Below are 22,519 nucleotides of genomic sequence, written 5' to 3' on the forward strand. Positions count from 1 at the left end.
CTAAAAATGTCCAGTTTTGTCACACAACACAATACCACAGATGTCTCAAGTTTTGAGGGAGCGTGCAATTAGCATGCTGACTGCAGGAATGTCCACCAGAGCTGTTGCCAAATAATTGAATGTTCATTTCTCTACCATAAGCCACTCAAGTCTTTCGAGAGAATTTGGCAGTATGTGCGGTTGTGAGGGGGCAAGCGGTTTGCTGATGTCAACTTTGTGAACAGAGTGCCCCATGGTGGGGTTATGGTATAAGGTATAAGCTACAGACAACAAACACAGTTGCATTTTATCAATGGTCATTTGAATGCACAGAAATACCGTGACAAGATCCCGAGGCACATTTTTTAAGGAATCTGTGACCAACAGATGCATATCTGTTTTCCCAGTCATGTGAAATTAATAGATTAGGGCATTTTGAATTTATTTAAATTGCCTGATTTCCTTATATGAACTGTAACTAAAGTAACATCTTTGAAATTGTTGCAGGCTGCGTTAATATTTTTGTTCAGTATAATAACATCGTATGCGAGCCTACGACCGATAAAATCCACCCAGTCTTAGATCTCTCTTCATGTAGTGTTGTAGTGTATCTAGTCGTGATGTGTGTTTTGTCCTATTTTTTTGTTTGTTATCCCCGCCCCAAGCCCCCGTCCCCTTTTGCCTTTTTATAGGCTGACATTGTAAAAAAGAATTTGTTCTTAACTGACTTGCCTAGTTAAATAAAACAAATAAAAAATCCACCCGCGCCGTCACAACACAAGGAACGTGGTCAGCAACGGGTCGTCACTAGTTACCACAGCCACAAAGAAAACCCCCGCCTATTTCTACAATATGTCTTCTTAAAATTAGATTTGAATCCTAACCATATCATTTACCCTAACCTTAAATACACTGTTAACCTTATGCCTAATCCTAACCTTAAATGAAGACCAAAAAGCACATTACATTTTTTTTATTTTTTAACAACAACCAATTTTGACTTTATGGCTGTGCTATCTAGTGGAAACCTTCCAAGTGGTGCCAGGGCAGGTAGCGATTGGACCATCTGGATGTCTATCGCTTTTTTTGTGTGTGTGTGGGGTGGGGTGGGGTGGGGGGGGGTCAGTTATATACAGATGCTGGGTCAGTTATATACATACAGTCATTGGTTTGAAGCAGCTTGCGAATATATCCAATTATTGAAGGGTAAATCAGTGGTAGCCTATTTAATTGAACTGTGGAAGGCTGGAATTTATTTTCGAAGTTAGCAACGACACCAGTATCTTAAAGATGAACCGCCGCGTAAATTATCGCTCCATTTTGCCTTTACGCCAAGAACTTTACTGATAGGCTACATTTAGCGCCATACGGTGTTTTTATTGGATATATGCTATATTTTCTATTTTGGGCTGGATATCGAATCATACGGTGATTTGAATACAGCCAACTGCAGGATCAACCGTTTGTTGATAAACACGAATCCTTTCTCATACAGGACCACCTCCGGTGCATTGATGCACCCGTTTCAGTGGTTTAACGGTGAGCGTTAATTTTTCTCTCTGATGTTGACCGAAATTGTATGTGTTAAATGCGAAGGACTATTCGACTCTTATTTCAAGGGTTATTGGACTATAAAATAAAAACAACTTAATTTATTATATTTGGTTGATATTTTTAATTTGGCAAGAATGAAGGAGATTAAATACATAAATATTTTTTTGCAATTCAAGGTATGGTCGTTTTCTTTAATTGTATTAGCCTACAGTTGAATATATTTGTGCCACTATGGCTTTCAAGTGGGATTGGTTAAATTTAAATGGCAATATTGAAACTGGTAGTCTAGGCTATCAATCCATTATTTATTCACACAGTCATATTCTATTTATTCAGTGCTCTTGCTATCAACGTTTATTGACTATAGGGGATCCACTCAAACTGGGCTTGACCTGTATTGCTATTTCAATAATTCATCCCTTCATTATTTGTCATGTAATCTCATTGCTTTCTTATTGCTGCTTGATGTTCCTTGTTCATGATTCTTACCATCCTCTGCAACTTTCATGTAATCTCATTGATTCTCTTAGAAAGAGCTATGGTGAACTTCAAAGTGGTGTGGTTGGAGAATGAAGGTGTTTAGAATTCACAACATTTCTTCATTCTCTTAATGGTCCAGTGTTTGGCTAGTTCGAGTATTTGTACCTTTTTTTTTTTTTTACATTCATTTTGCAGCACACTAATTTTTGAATTTATAAACTATGAATACAGATTGGAGTGCACATGTTATTCTGAGATATCTTGGACTGAATATCATGCCTAGATCTATAAAATATATGCAGCCACTGTTTGACAAAAATGGACGTTTGGAAGATGTTTAAAAATAAAATAAACATGTTTCTGATATTAAAGGCTCCATCAGGCTGCAGACCAAGACAAGGTATGCCAGACCGTTTGGCCTCCTCTGAATGTCATGCCAAACACTCCTCACAATATCAGTGTTGTTTCCCATGGCCTTGACATAACCTTTCGTGACATTTAGTGATGATTGAATTTGAGGAGGAGAATCTCCACACTCAGCCAATACCAGGATCTATTACTATATATTTAGGTCACAATACAGAGGTGATTTGTATTCCTGGAGAGTTACTGTATATCTCTATAGCCATAATAACATGACAATGACAAAGGAGCTGGAAGTGGAACTAGACTGACAACCAGGCAAGTATATCCTCATTCTGTAGGTCAGGAGATTGGAATTCCATGCAACTACAGGAGGCCAACAAAATGTTACCTGCTGTGGCCAGGAACGATAGGATACAGAAAAAACAGATGCTATTAAATTGGCTGATACCACATTACATGTATCTACTAGTATTTGGCATCACTAAATGCCATCTATGGCAGTATACAGCTGGTTTTGAAATCCTAACATGCTCCCCAAATTAGAAAACTTATGATCGGAGGATTTTTAAGAGCAGGTGCAGAGGGTGGACCTTCAGCAACCCTCATGGCTGGACTAGATAAGTGGTTTTTTCTAGTGTCTTACATGTACTGTACACAGACTGATCTGCGTGTGGTTCTCATCTTTTATTTTTCTTGAAAGCACAGATGAATGCTTGTGCTCATGTGAGCTGATTAATATTTGATTGAAGCTCTGTCTGTAAAAGGAGGCAGCAGTAAAAGCCTTGTGTGAGTGTAGTCCTCAAACCTCTCCTTAAATCTGCAAAAGTCATTACTACCCACTACCCAAGCCTTTACCTTTTATGAAAATGTTAATGGCTCATTGAGAAATCAGCTCTGTTCTAGAATGAGAACATTAGTGCCACAGTTTTAGATTTACAATGTTAGGAGCAGTTCTGGACTGAGAATGTTAGAGCAGGGGAACGGTTTTAGAATGAGACTGTCAGAACAGGAGAACAGTTCTAGATTCAGAATATATAACAGCAGGAGAACAGTTATGCATTCAGAATGTTAAAGCAGGGTTTTCTATGCATCATCTGGCTCTGGTGCCATGGCAACGGGGGTCCCTCTGGAGAGTGCCAATATAGGTCATTGGTCATGGGGGGCTCCTCTCACAGTCAGTTAGCTAGTGCACACACACACACACACACACACACACACACGCACGCACACACAGAGACATTCATGTACGACCCACATTTGAGTCTGAGTGCAGAGGCATTACAGGTGATATGTTTCATCAACTGTGAACAGATATGAATACACAGACAAGGACTCTCTTTCGACTTCTCTCTCTCAATGAGACTGTGAAGAGCTTTCTCTCTCTTTACCTCTTTTTCTCTCTTTACTTTAGCCCCCCCTCATGAAACAACCTCTGTTACACACACACACACACACACACAGACACACACAGACACACACAGACACACACAGACACACACACACAGAGGGCCATGTCTAATAGACGTCCCCTTAACAGAGGAATAAGATTGCTGGGTGAGTCACCTTGTGTGTGTTCAGAACTAGACCAACATATAATTATTGTTATCCAGTTTACCACTGTTCTCTATGATTCTCCACTCTCCTTTTGACATGTCCAGATATGATGAGAATGCTATAACCACACAGAAACAGTGTCACGACACCAACCAAAAACAAAGAGACAATCAACCTGGTCTCATTCAAGACAGTAACCCTAATCCACCTAGAGTTCAGCTGTAGAGGAGTGTGTAGCTGGTGTGCGTGTGTGTGTGTCACTGGCATATTGCAAGAAAAACATTGATGACATTAAATCTCAGTGAGATAAAAATAATGGTGTTCCAAAATTCCATCTAGACACCGTTTCCCTAGTACCTCGGCCTAAACATCAGCGTCACAGGTAACTTCCACAAAGCTGTGAACGATCTGAGAGACAAGGCAAGAACAGCCTTCTATGCCATCAAAAAGTACATAAAATTCAACATACCAATTAGGATCTGGCAAAAAATACTTGAATCAGTTATAGAACCCATTGCCATTTATGGTTGTGAGGTTTGGGGTCCACTCACCAACCAAGAATTCACAAAATGGGACAAACACCAAATTGAGACTGCATGCAGAATTCTGCAAAATATCCTCTCTGTACAACGTAAAACACCAAGTAATGCATGCAGAGCAGAATTCGGCATATGATCAAAATGCAGAAAAGAGCCGTTAAATTCTACAACCACTTAAATGAAGCGATTCCCAAACCTTCCATAACAAAGCCATCACCTACAGATGAACCCGGAGAAGAGTCCCCTAAGCAAGCAGGTCATGGGACTCTGTTCACAAACACAAACAGACCCCACAGAACCCCAGGACAACAACACAATTAGACTCAACCAAATCATGAGAAAACAAAAAGATAATTACTTGACACATTGGAAAGAATTAACAAAAAAACATAGCAAACTAGAACGCTATCTGGCCCTAAACAGAGACTGCACTGTGGCAGAATACCTGACCACTGGGACTGGCCCAAACTTAAGGAAAGCTTTGACTATGTTCAGACTTAGTGAGCATAGTCTTGCTATTGAGAAAGACCGCCGTAGGCAGACATGGCTCTCTAGAGAAGACAGGCTATGTGCACACTGCCCATAAAATGAGGTGGAAACTGAGCTGCACTTCCTAATCTCCTGCCAAATGTATGACCATTTTACAGACTCATATTTCCCTCAGATTACAGACCCACAAATAATTAAACAACAAATCCAATTTTGATAGACTCCCATATCTATTGGGTGAAACACCACAGTGTGCCATCACAGCAGCAATATTTGTGACCGGTTGCCACAAGAAAAGGGCAACCAGTGAAGAACAAACACTATTGTAAATACAACCCATATTTATGTTTATATATTTTCCCTTTTGTACTTTAACTATTTGCACATTATATGATATTTGAAATATCTTTTATTTTTTTAAAACTTTTGTGAGTGTAATGTTTACTGTTCATTTTTATTGTTTATTTCACATGAGTTTTTTTTATCTACTTCACTTGCTTTGGCAATGTTAACATATGTTTCCAATAAAGCCTCTTAAATTGAATTGAGAGAGAGAGCGCTTACTTTGTTTTCTTTCGTTGATGAGTTATTATAAATACATCAGAGGTCAATGAATTAACAGTCTGTCTCATGGAACAATATCTCTGATTTAATTAAAATGCCACCAAAAACTTTCTGTGAATTGAAATGGCTCTAGTTCAAACTTGCAGTAGGGTTCATTTGACCTGGCTCACACAAAGACCTCTCTGTCAGCCTACCCGTGTCTCATTAATTCTCCACGGTCAGCCTTCCTCGCTCCCCCACAGTTCCTCTCCCTGTCCCGGTTCTATCTTCCCCCCCTGACCTTAAACTGATCATCGACCGACTTGAATGCTTTAGTGATAATGTGGTCTAATAGACACACACATACTGCACACACAGATGGGCTACAGACAACACACCCACGTGGGCGGACAAACCCTCTCTGCGTGGATTTCATTGGTGAATATATGCGCATAAAAATAGAATCAAATGATCTCATAGTTCTATTTCTATGTAGATGTGTGTCTTTGATGTGTAAGTAGCAATTTAGGGGGAACAGCCAGAGTAGTCCCTCAACCCTGCCGTTAACGGGCAAGCACACTACATCCTGAAACAGAAAGGTCTTGGCAGAAGCATTAGTACACTTCTCTGTCTTATTCAACAACTCATGTCCACCAGCCTTGGAATTGGACATTCTCTTTGTCTCCTTGGCCTGTTCTTCTGAGTTGATTTAATTTAAATGCAGTTGACCAACACCTTTCAGGACCTTGTATGTTTTGTCGGATTATTCCCTTGTTTGTCTTTCTCAATCAAGGCTTCCTGCAGACATCAAGTCATTTTTCCCAAACAATGCTGCCAAATAGAGGACTCAATATTGTCCTGAGAAATGTAAACCACTATTAAATTGATACGAAGTAAAGGCCCTGATGTGTAAAACACTTCTCTGTGTTTGATGAAAGAGTGTCTTTGTGGATATTTTGGGAAGGCGTAGAAACATCAAAAGCTACATGACGTCATTCATGTCTTCCAAGACATTGTGCATTATTTATAAATCAGTTAGTCAGATCTTATCTATATTCTCCTATTAATATGGTTTATTTTATTGCAAAACAAGAAAGGAATTTAAATGAATTGAACAGCTTAAATTGCTTTGTCAACAATGCCATTATGTCTTATTTTCTCTGTTTTATCAAACAATTAGTTCTGTTGTAAGTCTTAGAAATCAGGATATGCCTTGTATGATGTCGACTAGTTGCCTAGATACCGTTGTGTTGTGTACCATTGTCTTGGAGCAGAGATGCCATGTTCTTTCATGGAGCGTAGACGCCATGGTCTTTAATAGAATGGAGATTGCATGTTCTTTCATGGAGCAGCGATGCCATGTTCTTTAATAGAATGGAGATTGCATGTTCTTTAATAGAATGGAGATTGCATGTTCTTTAATAGAATGGAGATTGCATGGTCTTTCATGGAGCAGCGATGCCATGTTCTTTAATAGAATGGAGATTGCATGGTCTTTCATGGAGCAGCGATGCCATGTTCTTTAATAGAATGGAGATTGCATGGTCTTTAATAGAATGGAGATTGCATGGTCTTTCATGGAGCAGCGATGCCATGTTCTTTAATAGAATGGAGATTGCATGTTCTTTAATAGAATGGAGATTGCATGTTCTTTAATAGAATGGAGATTGCATGGTCTTTCATGGAGCAGCGATGCCATGTTCTTTAATAGAATGGAGATTGCATGTTCTTTAATAGAATGGAGATTGCATGGTCTTTCATGGAGCAGCGATGCCATGTTCTTTAATAGAATGGAGATTGCATGTTCTTTAATAGAATGGAGATTGCATGGTCTTTCATGGAGCAGCGATGCCATGTTCTTTAATAGAATGGAGATTGCATGGTCTTTCATGGAGCAGCGATGCCATGTTCTTTAATAGAATGGAGATTGCATGGTCTTTCATGGAGCAGCGATGCCATGGTCGTTGTACTTTCTTTGAGAGAGAGTGAGGTATAGACAGAGGTGTGTGTGTGGTCTGTGTGTGCATGCTTACGTCTGTATCAGAGGTGGACACAGCTACAGCACTGGCAACCCTGACCCTCAGCTGTGATGGCAGTGTGTGTGTGTTAGTGTGTGTCTATAGTCTAAACCCTATATTTATTACCTTTTAACATGCCTCTGTGCTCTCAAAATTGTACTTGTTGCCTCTGCAGGATGCCTCTTAATTCTCAGCACTGTGAGGGTGCTGAATGTGTCAGATTATAACTGTGTGCTTCATCCCTCTAGGGTGTTTATTTGTTTCTAACACGGTACACTGTGCATGTGTACTTATCATCTGTGGAGGATGCCTCTTTAACACTATTCTTGTCCCAATGGTGTTTCTATGGTCATAACACTACACTTGTGTAGGGTGCTACTATGTTCTAAACACTTTTCTCGTCCCCTGTGTAGGGTGCTTCTGTGGTCTGGGACTGGTCTACTCCAACAAGTCGTGCACCATGCCTCCCATCACCTTCCAGGACCTGCCCCTCAACATCTACATGATCATCTTCGGAACAGGCATCTTCATCTTCATCCTCAGCCTCATCTTCTGCTGTTACTTCATCAGGTGAACTTTGTACAGAGTGGAATAGAATAGTGGGTCAGAGAGCCTGTTGGCTGCAGGGTAAGAGGCATCCACACAGACATGCTGTCAGAGCGGTCCACATGCTCACCTCTGTGATACCTTTTCCTGTTGAGAGAGAGAGAGCTGACATTTCCTTCTGTTGACAATGAACTCTCTGATAAGCTGAGGGGACAACTGTGAGGAAATGAGGCGGCAGGAAGCTGCCTGCCACAGTGTGAGGACAGACTTCACTGGAGCTAGGGGAGTGGGGTTCAACGTAACACCCTTGAGATCACCAAAACCCGATGTATATTCAAATCAAGTCAACATTTATTTGTCACATACACATGGTTAGCAGATGTTAATGCGAATGTAGCAAAATGCTTGTGCTTCTAGTTCCGACAATGCAGTAATAACCAACGAGTAATCTAACCTAACAATTTCACAACTGTACATGGGACTTAAGTGTGTAGCAGTATTGTATTTTCTGTATTGTTATATGGTGGTAGGCTAAAGTATACAGTACCAGTCAAAGGTTTGGACACACCTACTCATTCAAGGTTTTTTTTCTTTATTTGTACTATTTTCTACATTGTAGAATAATAGTGAATACATCAAAACTATGAAATAACACATTTGGAATCACGTAGTATTAAACAAATCAAAATATAAACTCAGCTAAAGAAAGAAACATCCCTTTTTCAGGACCCTGTCTTTCAAAGATAATTAGTACAAATCCAAATAACTTCACAGATCTTCATTGTAAAGGGTTTAAACACTGTTTCCCATGCTTGTTCAATGAAGCATAAACAATTAATGAACATGCACCTGTGGAACGGTCGTTAAGACACTAACAGTTTACAGACTGAAGGAAATTACGGTCATAGTTATGAAAACATCGGACACTAAAGAGGCCTTTCTACTGACTCTGAAAAACAGCAAAAAAAAGATACCCAGGGACCCTGCTCATCTGCGTGAACGTGCCTTACGCATGCTCCAAGGAGGCATGAGGAATGCAGAAAAAATTGCAATGTCTGTACTGTGAGACGCCTAAGACAGCGCTACAGGGAGACAGGACAGACAGCTGAACATCCTCGCAGTGGCTGACCACGCGTAACAACACCTGCACAGGATCGGTACATCTGAACATCATACCTGCGGGACAGATACAGGATGACAACAACAACTGCCCGAGTTACACCAGGAATGCACAATCCCTCCATCAGTGCTCAGACTGTCCTCAATAGGCTGAGAGAGGCTGTACTGAGGGCTTGTAGGACTGTTGTAAGGCAGGTCCTCACCAGACATCACTGGCAACGTTATTGCCTATGGGCACAAACCCACCATCGCTGGACCAGACAGAACTGGCAAAAAAGTGCTCTTCACTGTCGAGTCACGGTTTTGTCTCACCAGGGGTGATGGTCGGATTCAAACTTTATCGTTGAAGGAATGAGCATTACACAGAGGCCTGTACTCTGGAGCGGGATCGATTTGGAGGTGGAGGGTCCGTCGTGGTCTGGGGCGGTGTGTCACAGCGGACTGAGCTTGTTGTCATTGCAGGCAATCTCAACGTTGTGCGTTACAGGGAAGACATCCTCCTCCCTCATGTGGTATCCTTCCTGCAGGCTCATCCTGACATGACCCTCCAGCATGACAATGCCACCAGCCATACTGCTCGTTCTGAGGAGGAGATGCACTGCAGTACTTAATGCAGCTGGTGGCCACACCAGATACTGACTGTTACTTTTGATTTTGACCCCCCTTTGTTCAGGGACACATTGTTCAATTTCTGTTAGTCACATGTATGTGGAACTTGTTCAGTTGATGTCTCATTTGAATCTTGTTATGTTCATACAAATATTTACACATGTTAAGTTTGCTGAAAATAAACGCAGTTGACAGTGAAAGGATGTTTCTTTTTTTGCTGAGTTTATTTTATATTTGAGATTCTTCAAAGTAGCCAACCTTTGCCTTGATGACACGCTGTTGGCATTCTCTCAACCAGCTTCATGAGCTAGTCTCCTGGAATGCATTTGTTAAGTTAATTTGTGGAATTTCTTTACTTCTTAAAGTGTTTGAACCAATCAGTTGTGTTGTGACAAAGTAGGGGTGGTATACAAAGGATAACCCTATATGGTAAAAGACCAAGTCCATATTATGGCAAGAACAGCTCAAATTAGCAAAGAAAAATGGCAGTCCATCATTACTTTAAGACAAGAAGGTCAGTCAATCTGGAAAATGTCAAGAACTTTGAAAGTTTCTTCAAGTGCAGTCGCAAAAACCATCAAGCACTATGATGAAACTGGCTCTCACGAGGACCGCCACAGGAAAGGAAGACCCAGAGTTACCTCTGCTACAGAGGATAAGTTTATTAGAGTTACCAGTCTCAGAAATTGCAGTCCAAATAAATCTTCACAGAGTTCATGTAACTACACATCTCAACATCAACTGTTCATTAGAGACTGCATGAACTAGGCCTTCATGGTCCAATTGCTGCAGCAACAAAAAAACTACTAAAGGACACCAGTAAGAAGAGACTTGCTTCGGCCAAGAAACACAATGGACATTAGACCGATGGAAAACTGTCCTTTGGTCTGATCTGTCCAAATTCTAGATTTTTGGTTCCAACCGCTGTGTCTTTCTGAGATGCAGAGTAGGTGAATGGATGATCTCTGCATGTGTAGTTCCCACTGTGAAGCATGGAGGAGGAGGTGTGATGGTGTGGGGGTGCTTTGCTGGTGACACTGTCCATGATTTATTTAGAATTCAAGGCACACATAACCAGCATGGCTACCACAGCATTCTGCAGCGATACGCCATCCCATCTGGTTTGCGCTTAGTGGGACTGTCATTTGTTTTTCAACAGGACAATGGCCCAAAACACCTCCAGGCTGTGTGAGAGTGATGGAGTGCTGCATCAGATGACCTGGTCTCCACAATCACCCAACCTCAACCCAATTGAGATGGTTTGGGATGAGTTGGACCGCAGAGTGAAGGAAAAGCAGACAAGAGGTGCTCAGCATACAGTTGAAGTCGGGAAGTTTACATACACCTTAGCCAACTACATTTAAACTCAGTTTTTCACAATTCCTGACATTTCATCTTAGTAAACATTTCCTGTCTTAGGTCAGTTAGGATTACCACTTTATTTTAAGAATGTGAAATGTCAGAACAATAGTAGAGAGAAATTATTTATTTCAGCTTTTATTTCTTTCATCACATTTCCAGTGGGTCAGAAATATACATTCACTCAATTAGTATTTGGTAGCATTGCCTTTAAATTGTTTAGCTTGGTCAAACGTTTTGGGTATCCTTCCACAAACTTCCCACAATAAGTTGGATGAATTTTGGCCCATTCCTCCTGACAGAGCTGGTGAAACTGAGTCAGGTTTGTAGGCCTCTTTGCTCGCACATGCTTTTTCAGTTCTGCCCACAAATCTTTTATGGGATTGAGGTCAGGACTTTGTGATGGCCACTCCAATACCTTGACTTTGTTGTCCTTAAGCCATTTTGCTACAACTTTGGAAGTTTGCTTGGGGTAATTGTCCATTTGGAAGACCCATTTGCGACCAAGCTTTAACTTCCTGACTGATGTCTTGAGATGTTGCTTCAATATATCCACATAATTCCCCTTCCTCATGAAGCCCTCTATTTTGTGAAGTGCACCAGTCCCTCCTGCAGCAAAGCACCCGCACAACATGATGCTGCCACCCCCCTGCTCCACAGTTGGGATGGTGTTCTTCGACTTGCAGGCCTCCACCTTTTTCCTCCAAACACAACGGTGGTCATTATGGCCAACCAGTTCTATTTTTGTTTCATCAGACCAGAGGATATTTCTCCAAGAAGTACGATCTTTGTCCCCATGTGCAGTTGAAAACCGTAGTCTGTCTTTTTTGGGCGGTTTTGGAGCAGTGGCTTCTTCCTTGCTGAGCGGCCTTTCAGGTTATGTCGACATAGGACTCGTTTTACTGTGGATATAGATACTTTTGTACCTGTTTCCTCCAGCATCTTCACAAGGTCCTTTGCTGTTGTTCTGGGATTGATTTGCAGTTTTCACACCAAAGTACGTTCATCTTTAGGAGACAGAACGCATCTCCTTCCTGAGTGGTATGACGGCTGTGTGGTCCCATGGTGTTTAAACTTGCGTACTATTGTTTGTACAGATGAACGTGGTACCTTCAGGCGTTTGGAAATTCCTCCCAAGGATGAACCAGACTTGTGGAGGTCTACAATTATTACATTTTTCTCCCCATCATGTCAAGCAAAGAGGCACTGAGTTTGAAGTTAGGCATTGAAATACATCCACAGGTACACCTCCAATTGACTCAAATCATGTCAATTAGCTTATCGCAAGCTTCTAAAGCCATGACATCATTTTCTGGAATTTTCCAAGCTGTTTAAAGGCACAGTCAACTTAGTGTATGTAAACTTTTGACCCACTGGAATTATGATACAGTGAAATAATCTGTCTGTAAACAAATGTTGGAAAAATGACTTGTGTCATGCACAAAATAGATGTCCTAACTGACTTGCCAAAACTATAGTTTGTTAACAAGAAATGTATGGAGTGGTTGAAAAATGAGTTTTAATGACTTCAACCTAAGTTTAGGTTCTGACTTCAACTGTATGTGGGAACTCCTTCAAGACTGTTGGAAAAGCATTCCAGTTGAAGCCAAGAGTGTGCAAAGCTGTCATCAAGGCAAAGGGTGGCTTCTTTGAAGAATTTGGGGATTTGTTTAACACTTTTTGGTTACTACATGATTCCCATATGTGTTATTTCATAGTTTTGATGTCTTCACTATTATTCTACAATGTACAAAATAGTCAAAATAAAGAAAAACCCTGGAATGAGTAGGTGTGTCAACTTTTGACTGGTACTGTATATTCCCGCTCAATACACAATGACAGTTGCTGCTGTTAGTGTTGGGTTGGAACATAAGCCTTAGTGAAAGAGAAAGAAAAGAAATGCATTCTCCACAGTGTCATCTGGCAATAATGATACCTGTCATCCAGCCAGTCATGCCATCCATTGTAATAAGCTGGGGTTCATTTAACAACAAAACAAAATAGCTCTGACTGGAAGAATCTAGGAGAAATCATATAAACCGCTTCCAGGCTAATCTCAGATAGACATGGTATTTCATTTCACTTTGTGTATTTTGTGTATGGTTGTAAATCATTTGTTGTTCTATATTCATCAGAGTAGAAAGCGAGGGAGAGAGGGTGGTCAATAGAGAAGTGGGGATATTGTCATTGTTCTGACAACTTGGTTAATATTTTTTGAGCAAGTGTGAACGATGGACTGTTTAATTAACTGCCATTTTTGAATATGAACTCCTAAGACTGCAGACAGGGTATATGATTCTCTGTATGGCCAAGTAAATATTTACCTGTAGATAATGAATCACATTGTCAAAGCCAAATTGTTACACACACGCACACATAATGAGTGCACTGCGCTTCCCAGGCCCCTAAATAATTTTCCAACTCAAACAATGGAGAGCAGATCTCTATCACTTCGCTAACTGTGTCTCTTATGTTTTGGGGACCTTGCTATGGCAGTTTTTTTGTGTGTGCGTGTGTGTGTGTGCGTGTGCGTGTGTGCGTGCGCGCGTGTGCGTGCGTGCATTTAATCTGCCCCAAAATGACAGGACATTTATATGTAGCCCAGCCAAGCACTATAGTTGTTGTTTTGACCAATTTAGTGTTGTTGATGACTGATAACATTGCACCATGTAGAACAATGTGAGGATATTTGCTTTATATACATGGTGTTTTCCCAGGCCTTAAAGAATGTATTGAACTGGGTAGACACGTGCACACGGTACAGTGAAATGGTTGCTTGCTAACTCCTCAACAACAGAGTACAATATCAATCAAGAAAAACATTCCAAATACAGAAGTAAAAAAGTAACAAGTAGAAAGAAAATGTACACCAGTGGCGGTCGGTGCTGTTTAAGATGAGGGAGGAGGATTCTTTTTTTTTTACGAGCGTGGCCTTATTTCTATTACAGCATATTGGATGACTGTCATTCATATTCCATTCACCCAGTTCACTGTAACATCTATAGCTTTAGGCTTCTACATGATACTCAAATTTTCCCTGTACCCATCATGAGGTTGCTACAACCTAGCCTATGACTGAACGTTTACAAAGTATGTACACAGGTCGAGAGAAATTAGAGTAATCAAGGTAAGAGACAGTGACACATTCAATACCACGTTGAACACTCTTGCCTGCATCTAGCTGATCTAGGGTGTAATCATTAGTCCCACAGGTGCAAATGTGAGTTTCTATTGGACAAATTCAGGTATGTTTATCCCCGTTTCGTTCCATTTGCTTCCATTTCAGAAATGTTTTTTGCCTGTCTGTGACCAGTTTCCAAGCCAAACCTTCATGTCATGACTGCTAACCACTACACACAGCCTATATCATTGTCATAGTCAACATAGCTACTGGAACTAACACATTGGTAAACCAGCTACAATCGTGCAGTACAGTCAGCAAGCAGTTTACACTGGCAGGCCACAGTGGCAATAAATACCTTGACTTGGAGAAGTTCCTGTGTCGGATAGCTACAGCCAGCTAGCTAGCATAGCATCCCTTTTTGTTTCAGCCAGGTGTTTGAGTAGCCTAAACTAGCTAGCTAAATTGTGAAAGTAAAAAAATAAAAATACAACCAAATATACTGTAACTATCTTTTTTCTTTCTCTCGCTTCTTTTTAATTTTGGAAGAAACTTTTAAACAATTTTCTTTCCCTCTTTTTGAGTCAACTACTCACCATGTTTTATTCACTGCAGTGCTAGCTATCTGCAGTTTATGCTTTCAGTACTAGATTAATTATCTGATCTATTGATTGGTCGGACAACATGTTACTTCATGCTGCAAGTGCTCTGATAGGTTGGAGGTCTTCCGGAAGTTGTCATAATTACTCTGTAAGTCTATGGAAGGGGATGAGAACCATGAGAATGAGAGTGGCTCAATGAACTAACATGTTATCCACCCGTGTTGTCCTAGGTTTGTATTGAAGTCAGTGTACCCAGAGGAGGACAGAAGATAGCTGTCCTCCTGTTACACCATGGTGCTACCCCACAGAGTGCTGCTGAGGCTACTGTAGACCTTCATTGCAAAACAGTGTGTTTTAATCAATTATTTGGTGACGTGAATATTTTTAGTATTTTTAAATTTTTTTATTTTTTATTTCACCTTTATTTAACCAGGTAGGCAAGTTGAGAACAAGTTCTCATTTACAACTGCGACCTGGCCAAGATAAAGCAAAGCAGTTCGACACATACAACAACACAGAGTTACACATGGAGTAAAACAAACATACAGTCAATAATACAGTATAAACAAGTCTATATACGATGTGAGCAAATGAGGTGAGATAAGGGAGGTAAAGGCAAAAAAAGGCCATGGTGGCAAAGTAAATACAATATAGAAAGTAAAACGTTGGAATGGTAGATTTGCAGTGGAAGAATGTGCAAAGTAGAAATAAAAATAATGGGGTGCAAGGAGCAAAATAAATAAATAAATAAAATAAATACAGTAGGGAAAGAGGTAGTTGTTTGGGCTAAATTATAGGTGGGCTATGTACAGGTGCAGTAATCTGTGAGATGCTATGACAGTTGGTGCTTAAAGCTAGTGAGTGAGGGAGATTTTTGTAGTTCGTTCCAATCATTGGCAACAGAGAACTGGAAGGAGAGGCGGCCAAAGAAAGAATTGGTTTTGGGGGTGACCAGAGAGATATACCTGCTGGAGCGCGTGCTACAGGTGGGTGATGCTATGGTGACCAGCGAGCTGAGATAAGGGGGGACTTTACCTAGCAGGGTCTTGTAGATGACATGGGTTTGGCGACGAGTATGAAGCGAGGGCCAGCCAACGAGAGCGTACAGGTCGCAATGGTGGGTAGTATATGGGGCTTTGGTGACAAAACGGATTGCACTGTGATAGACTGCATCCAATTTGTTGAGTAGGGTATTGGAGGCTATTTTGTAAATGACATCGCTGAAGTCGAGGATTGGTAGGATGGTCAGTTTTACAAGGGTATGTTTGGCAGCATGAGTGAAGGATGCTTTGTTGCGAAATATGAAGCCAATTCTAGATTTAACTTTGGATTGGAGATGTTTGATGTGGGTCTGGAAGGAGAGTTTACAGTCTAACCAGACACCTAGCTATTTGTAGTTGTCCACGTATTCTAAGTCAGAGCCGTCCAGAGTAGTGATGTTGGAAAGGCGGGCAGGTGCAGGCAGCGATCGGTTGAAGTATAATTTTATATAAAAAGTAAACTTTAAAAAAATATATATATTGTTTCACTATTTTTATGAAATTCACTGAGGAGGATGGTCCAACCCTTCCTTCACTGATGTACATAATATATAATTCAGTATGATTGATTTATCAAAATGAACGCTCTTTTATACAAGTAAAGTCAAGGTTACATTCACTGATACCCGTACCACCGTTTCATACAAACAATTGTAAATCATTTTCTACTGAGGGTGTACTACCTTCACTGCTCTGACCAATACAAGCACAGTGATTGATTTGATTTCTGGATTTCTTGAGGGACTGGGACTGCTTGCAAAAACATACTCTTACCAATGACATACAGTAGGTCATCTCTAATGGTTGTACTTTGTGTGTTTGTTCACCTACAGTAAACTAAGACACCAAGCCCAGAGCGATAGGTTTGGCTACAGAGAGGTGGTTTTAAAAGGAGATCCTAAGAAGTTGAATCTCCATGGGGTAAGAATACAATCTACTTTTACGTTACTGATTGTGAATAGTTACAATGTATGTCAGTCTTAGTAACAATAATAGTGGGTCATAATAAAACATATCTGATGCCACCTCAACCTCACCTCTCTCTCTCTCTCTCTCTCTCTCTCTCTCTCTCTGTCTCTGTCTCTCTCTGTCTCTGTCTCTCTCTCTCTCTGTCTCTCTCTCTCTCTGTCTCTCTCTGTCTCTGTCTCTCTCTCTCTCTGTCTCTCTCTCTGTCTGTCTCTGTCTCCCTCTCTCTTTCTCTCTCTCTGTCTCTCTTTCTCTCTCTCTGTCTCTTTCTCTCTTTCTCTCTTTCTCTCTCTGTTTCTCTCTTTCTCTCTCTGTTTCTCTCTCTCTCTCTGTCTCTCTCTCTCTCTGTCTCTTTCTCTCTCTCTCTCTCTCTCTCTCTGTCTCTCTCTCTCTCTGTCTCTTTCTCTCTCTCTCTCTCTCTCTCTGTCTCTCTGTCTGTCTCTCTCTGTCTGTCTCCCTGTCTCTCTCTCTCTCTGTCTCTCTCTCTCTCTCTCTCTCTCTCTCTTTCTCTCTGCCTCAATCTTTCCCTTATTTTGTCTCCTCTTTCTTCCCATTGCACCACTCTCATTCTCTTGTTCTCTCTCTTGCTCCCTCAACATATCCTTCCCTGTGTCTCCTCTGGTCGTGTTCCTGTCTCTGTCACTCTTACAGCAGACGTGTGCTGTTTGCCTGGAAGACTTCAAAGTCAAAGATGAGCTAGGAGTGTTGCCATGCCAACATGCCTTTCACAGGAAGTGAGTACCATATTAGGAGGAAGGAGGTCACTGCCATTTATTTCAGTCAGCACACAGTTTTTGAATGGAGAGATTTGTCACTGACATACCCACAGTTATGAAATGTTTCCAGGTCACAGGAAGACAATACTTGTCTGACTAGAGAGGCACCTCTTGGTAAACACTGAATCCCATTTGAAGCCCTTTAATGTGCAACATTGTTTTTTTTATTTTTAGATACTATCTCTTACTCTGGAATTCCCTTTGTGATGATCCGTTGCTACCTTTGTGATGTCATCAATTAGACATAATTGGACTTAATATTAATATATTTCCTTTGTGATTATAATAATAATTTTGGAGGGTACTTATATTTGCACAGCCTTATATTTGCCCCGCCAAAAAAAGTGCATATCACAACTCCACATCCTTGGAGAGTGGGGTCAGGGCCAGGTTAGGAACTGCCAGATGCGTCATAATAACTGCCAGAAGTAAAGCCAAATTTGAAATGTAATATTTTTTTGTTGTCATTTAGCCACTCTTATCCAGAGCAATTAGGGTTAAGTGCCTTGCTTAAGGGCACATTGACAGATTTTTCACCTAGTCAGTTTGGGGATTCGAACCGGCTACCTTTCGGTTACTTAACCACTATGCTACCTGCATTGAATACATGGAGCAGGGTGGGCAAAAAAATCGCATTAAAATACAATTTAAATGTATTTTTGGAAGGGCTATGGTCACCATTCATGTAATACATTAAATATATACAACAGACAGTATTGGGGAGCAATTTCATAGTATGCTTAGCTCTGTATGTTCCTAGGGGCCAGGGTCTGCCATCATTTTTCTCCTTGTCGGCTTATGGATTCAAACTAGCAACTTTCCGGTTACTGGCCTGAGTAACGCTCCAATTGCTAGGCCATCTGTTACTCTAAATGTCAACAATTACACTGAATTTGACAGATTCAGCCTTTGTGATGTCATCAATTATACTGAATTTGACAGATTCAGCCTTTGTGATGTCATCAATTATACTGAATTTTACAGATGTATCCTTTGTGATGTCAAAAATTACAGTTACTTGGAATGTTTAGCAAATTATACAATTTCTGTGTGTTTCTTAGGTGTCTGGTGAAATGGCTGGAGGTGCGCTGTGTGTGCCCCATGTGCAACAAAACCATTGCAGGACCCCCAGAACAGCGCAACAGCATAGGAACACTACTGGACGAACTGGTGTAACCTAACAACAAGCACAGCGTGGGCACTGTGAGCTGGTGTAACCTAGCAACCAACAGAAAGTGAACGCTATTGTCTGGTGTATCCTAGAAACCGCCCACAGATGACTGTGAAATGGTGTAACCTAGCTACCACCTGGAGAGGACTGTGAGAGCTGCTGTTACCTAGCAACCAACACAGAGCTGCATACATGAGTCTACACCACACACCACAGACAGTCTCCAGCTACCCACACTTCACCCCGTCACTCTCTCTTTGTCTCTGACTGTCTCACTCTTTTTCTCTGTCTTTCTCCCCCATTTTCTCTCACTAGCCTTCTCTGTCCTTTCTGTCACGCTCTCTATTTCTGTCTTTCTTCTGTTGTCTCTTTGATCTCTCCCTCTCTCTCTCTCTGATACTCATTTTCTCACCTTCTCTCTTTTCCTCTCTTTCTGTCTTTCTTCTGTTGTTTCTTTGATCTCTCTCTCTCTCTGACACTCATTTTCTCACCTTCTCTCTTTCCCTCTCTTTCTGTCTTTTACTTCCTCAGAGGTGAGTTCTAGTTCCAAAGTCAGCAAGAGGGAAGAGCTCCAGACAGTTGGAGAGTGTAGGAGCAGGCAGTTGATTTGAATGTGTAAAGACAAGAGTGGAACTATAAGAACCATGGTGTTGAGAAAATACAAAGTGATGTTCTATGGGCATGTGTGTGTTGTGTGTGTTGTGTGTGTGTGTTGTCGCACAGAGGAGTCTGTTTGGGTTTGTCACTTGTTGTATTTCTTTTTTTGTTTATAACATGTTTGTTTTCTATTATTGTACATGGACCAAGGCAATGTGAGTGACGTGCATCACCCTCTCACCACAACATTTTTGTTCTTGGCTGAAAGGTGTTAGTTTTTGATGTATTGCACTCTGACACTCTGTGTTTTATATACCTCCTGCCAACCGATGTGTGTATCGCACTGCACAGGTGGTTTAGTAAAACATGCTCACATGTTTTATAACCTTGCCTGACACCTGAAGACTCGTTTTAGCTCCCAACATTATTGCCCAGGCTTTAGCTCAGTAGACTATTGTGGTTCTGAAATGTGGAGACAGCCTGAATTTGATACCTAGCCTGAATTTGATACCTAGCCAATCACATTAATAGATTGAGGTATCTAAGAACTCAAAGGCAATGCACCTGCTGTTTTCTGGTGCAGTATACCTGTGACATTACTTTTATAAAGCAAAGGGTTCTTCGCAAGTTACAGTAGTTTAGAGGTTCAATGTTGTGTGATTATATCTCAAGAACAACTCCATCTGATGGAATACAGCATATGTCATTTTTCTCCGTTTGTAATTCTCTCACTCTTTGAAGAATATGCTTTTAAAAAAAATATGCGATGTTTAATGGCTCCTTTATGGCTCCAGTCGAACACATACCAAGTAAGCACTGCTTAAATTGAGCACTACTCCTCCCTATGCAACTGGGTCCTGGAGTTCCTGACTGGCCGCCCCCAGGTGGAGAAGGTGGGCAACATTACCTCCTCGACACTGACCCTCAACACAGGGGCCCAAGGGTGCGTCCTCAGTCCCCTCCTGTATACCAACGACTGCGTGGCCTCAGACAGTTCCAACTCCATCATCAAGTGTACTGACGACATGACAGTAGTAGGCCTGATCAACAACAACGACCCCTACAGGGAGGAGATAGGCACGCTGACGGCATGGTGCCAGATTAACAACCCCTCCCTCTGCGTTAGCGAAAGAAAGAAGCTGATTTTGGACTTCAGGAGGAACCAGGCAGTCCTCATCAATGGGGCTGCCGTGGAGACAGTCAATAACTTAAAATTCCTTGGGATTCACATCTCAGAGAAGCTGAAATGATCTAACCACATGGACAAAGTAGAGAAGAAGGCACTACAGTAACTCTTCAACCTCAGGATGCTGAGGAAATTCAGCCTGTCCTCGAGGGCCCTCACAGTGTTCTACAGGAGCACCATCGAGAGCATATTGTTGGGCTGCATCACAGCCTGGTACGGCAACTCCACCGCCGCAGACCGCAAGGCTCTTCAGAGGGTGTACATGCAGCCAAATGCACCATGGGGTGCACACTGCCCTACAGGACACCTACAACACCAGGTGTCGCAGGAAGTCAAGAAGATCATCAGGGACCCCAGACACCAAACCATGACCTGTTCTCCCCGCGTCAATCACTCAGACATGGCAGTACAGAAGCATCATGGCAAAAACTGAAAGACTGGCCAATAGTTTCTGCCCTCAGACCATCAGGCTGCTGAATAGCCACCACTAGTCAGCTACCAGCCCCCCACCCGAACAGACTTTTATTCTGCCCCCTCACCAATGGAATTTTATCACTGTTGCTGTTGTTAATATGTATATTTTAAATTGTATTAAAATGTTGATTGTTTTTATTGTGCTCAATGGTCATGCTGCTGCTCCCCCTATGGTCATTCCACCCCAGCCCCTCAACAGTCTTTACTCTACCTCCACCCCAATGGACATGTATTTATTCCTCACTGCTACACTTATTATGATGTGTATATAGTGCTATTTATACTGTTGTTATTTCTATTTCATTATTTTATTTTAAAAGTCCTGCATGTTAATGCTCAAAGACTTTCACTGTACCCTGCAATCCCACCTGCAAACCCACCTACAACCCTGTACATGTAACTATTAAACACCCTGAATCTGAATCTCTACCACTCCCCTGGTCTCTGTATTTTATCTGTAGTGGGGAAAGTCAGAAAGTATTCAGACCCCTATCCCTTTTTTCACATTTTGTTACGTTACAGCCTTATTCTAAAATGGATTAAATTACATTCTTACTCATCAATCTACACACAATGCCCCATAATGACAAAGTGAAAACAGTTTTTATTTTATTTTAGCAAATGTATTAAAAATAAGAAACAGAGAGGTGAATCCAGGCCCTGCAGTGCCTAGCTCCACTCCTATTCCCCAGGTGCTCTCTTTTGATGACTTCTGTAACCGTAAAAGCCTTGGTTTCATGCATGTTAACATTAGAAGCCTCCTCCCTAAGTTTGTTTTATTCACTGCTTTAGCACACTCTGCCAACCCGGATGTTCTAGCCGTGTCTGGATCCTGGCTTCGGAAGACCACCAAAAATTCTGAAAATGTCATCCCTAAATACAACATTTTCAGACAAGATAGAACTGCCAAAGGGGGCGGTGTTGCAATCTACTGCAAAGATAGCCTGCAGAGTTCTGTCTTACTATCCAGGTCTGTACCCAAACAATTTGAACTTCTACTTTTAAAAATCCACCTCTCTAAAAACAAGTCTCTCACCGTTGCCGTCTGCTACAGACCACCCTCTGCCCCCAGCTGTACTCTGGATACCATATGTGAACTGATTGCCCCCCATCTATCTTCAGAGCTCGAGCTGCTAGGCGACCTAAACTGGAACATGCTTAACACCCCAGCCATCCTACAATCTAAGCTTGATGAAACACTTCAGCGAGCAGGCCTTTCCAATCAACTTGGCCGGGGTATCCTGGAAGGATATTGATCTCATCCCGTCAGTAGAGGATGCCTGGTTATCTTAAATAAGCGTGCCCCATTCAAGAAATGTAGAACCAGGAACAGATGTAGCCCTTGGTTCTCTACAGACCCGACTGCCCTTAACCAACACAAAAACATCCTATGGCGTTCTGCATTAGCATAGAACAGCCCCCGTGATATGC

General features: G+C 41.5%; 1 protein-coding gene across 2 annotated transcripts; it reads left to right on the forward strand.

Annotated features, from left to right (window-relative positions):
* The first annotated feature begins 1,066 nt into the window (after window positions 1-1,066).
* Window positions 1,067-21,520, forward strand: LOC139389617 (ring finger protein 122). Of its 2 annotated transcripts, none has more exons than XM_071136468.1 (5): window positions 1,067-1,518; window positions 7,936-8,092; window positions 16,752-16,839; window positions 17,536-17,618; window positions 18,722-21,520. In XM_071136468.1, exons 1-5 carry the CDS (start codon window positions 1,494-1,496, stop codon window positions 18,834-18,836), a joined length of 468 nt encoding a protein of 155 aa, XP_070992569.1. In that variant the 5' UTR covers window positions 1,067-1,493; the 3' UTR covers window positions 18,837-21,520. The 2 variants fall into 2 exon arrangements, with proteins under 2 accessions (XP_070992569.1, XP_070992570.1); XM_071136469.1 differs by having other exon boundaries at window positions 1,140-1,518; window positions 17,539-17,618.
* Window positions 21,521-22,519: the final 999 nt, after the last annotated feature.

Source organism: Oncorhynchus clarkii, chromosome 30 (assembly GCF_045791955.1).
Source record: "Oncorhynchus clarkii lewisi isolate Uvic-CL-2024 chromosome 30, UVic_Ocla_1.0, whole genome shotgun sequence".
Lineage (NCBI taxonomy): Eukaryota > Metazoa > Chordata > Actinopteri > Salmoniformes > Salmonidae > Oncorhynchus > Oncorhynchus clarkii.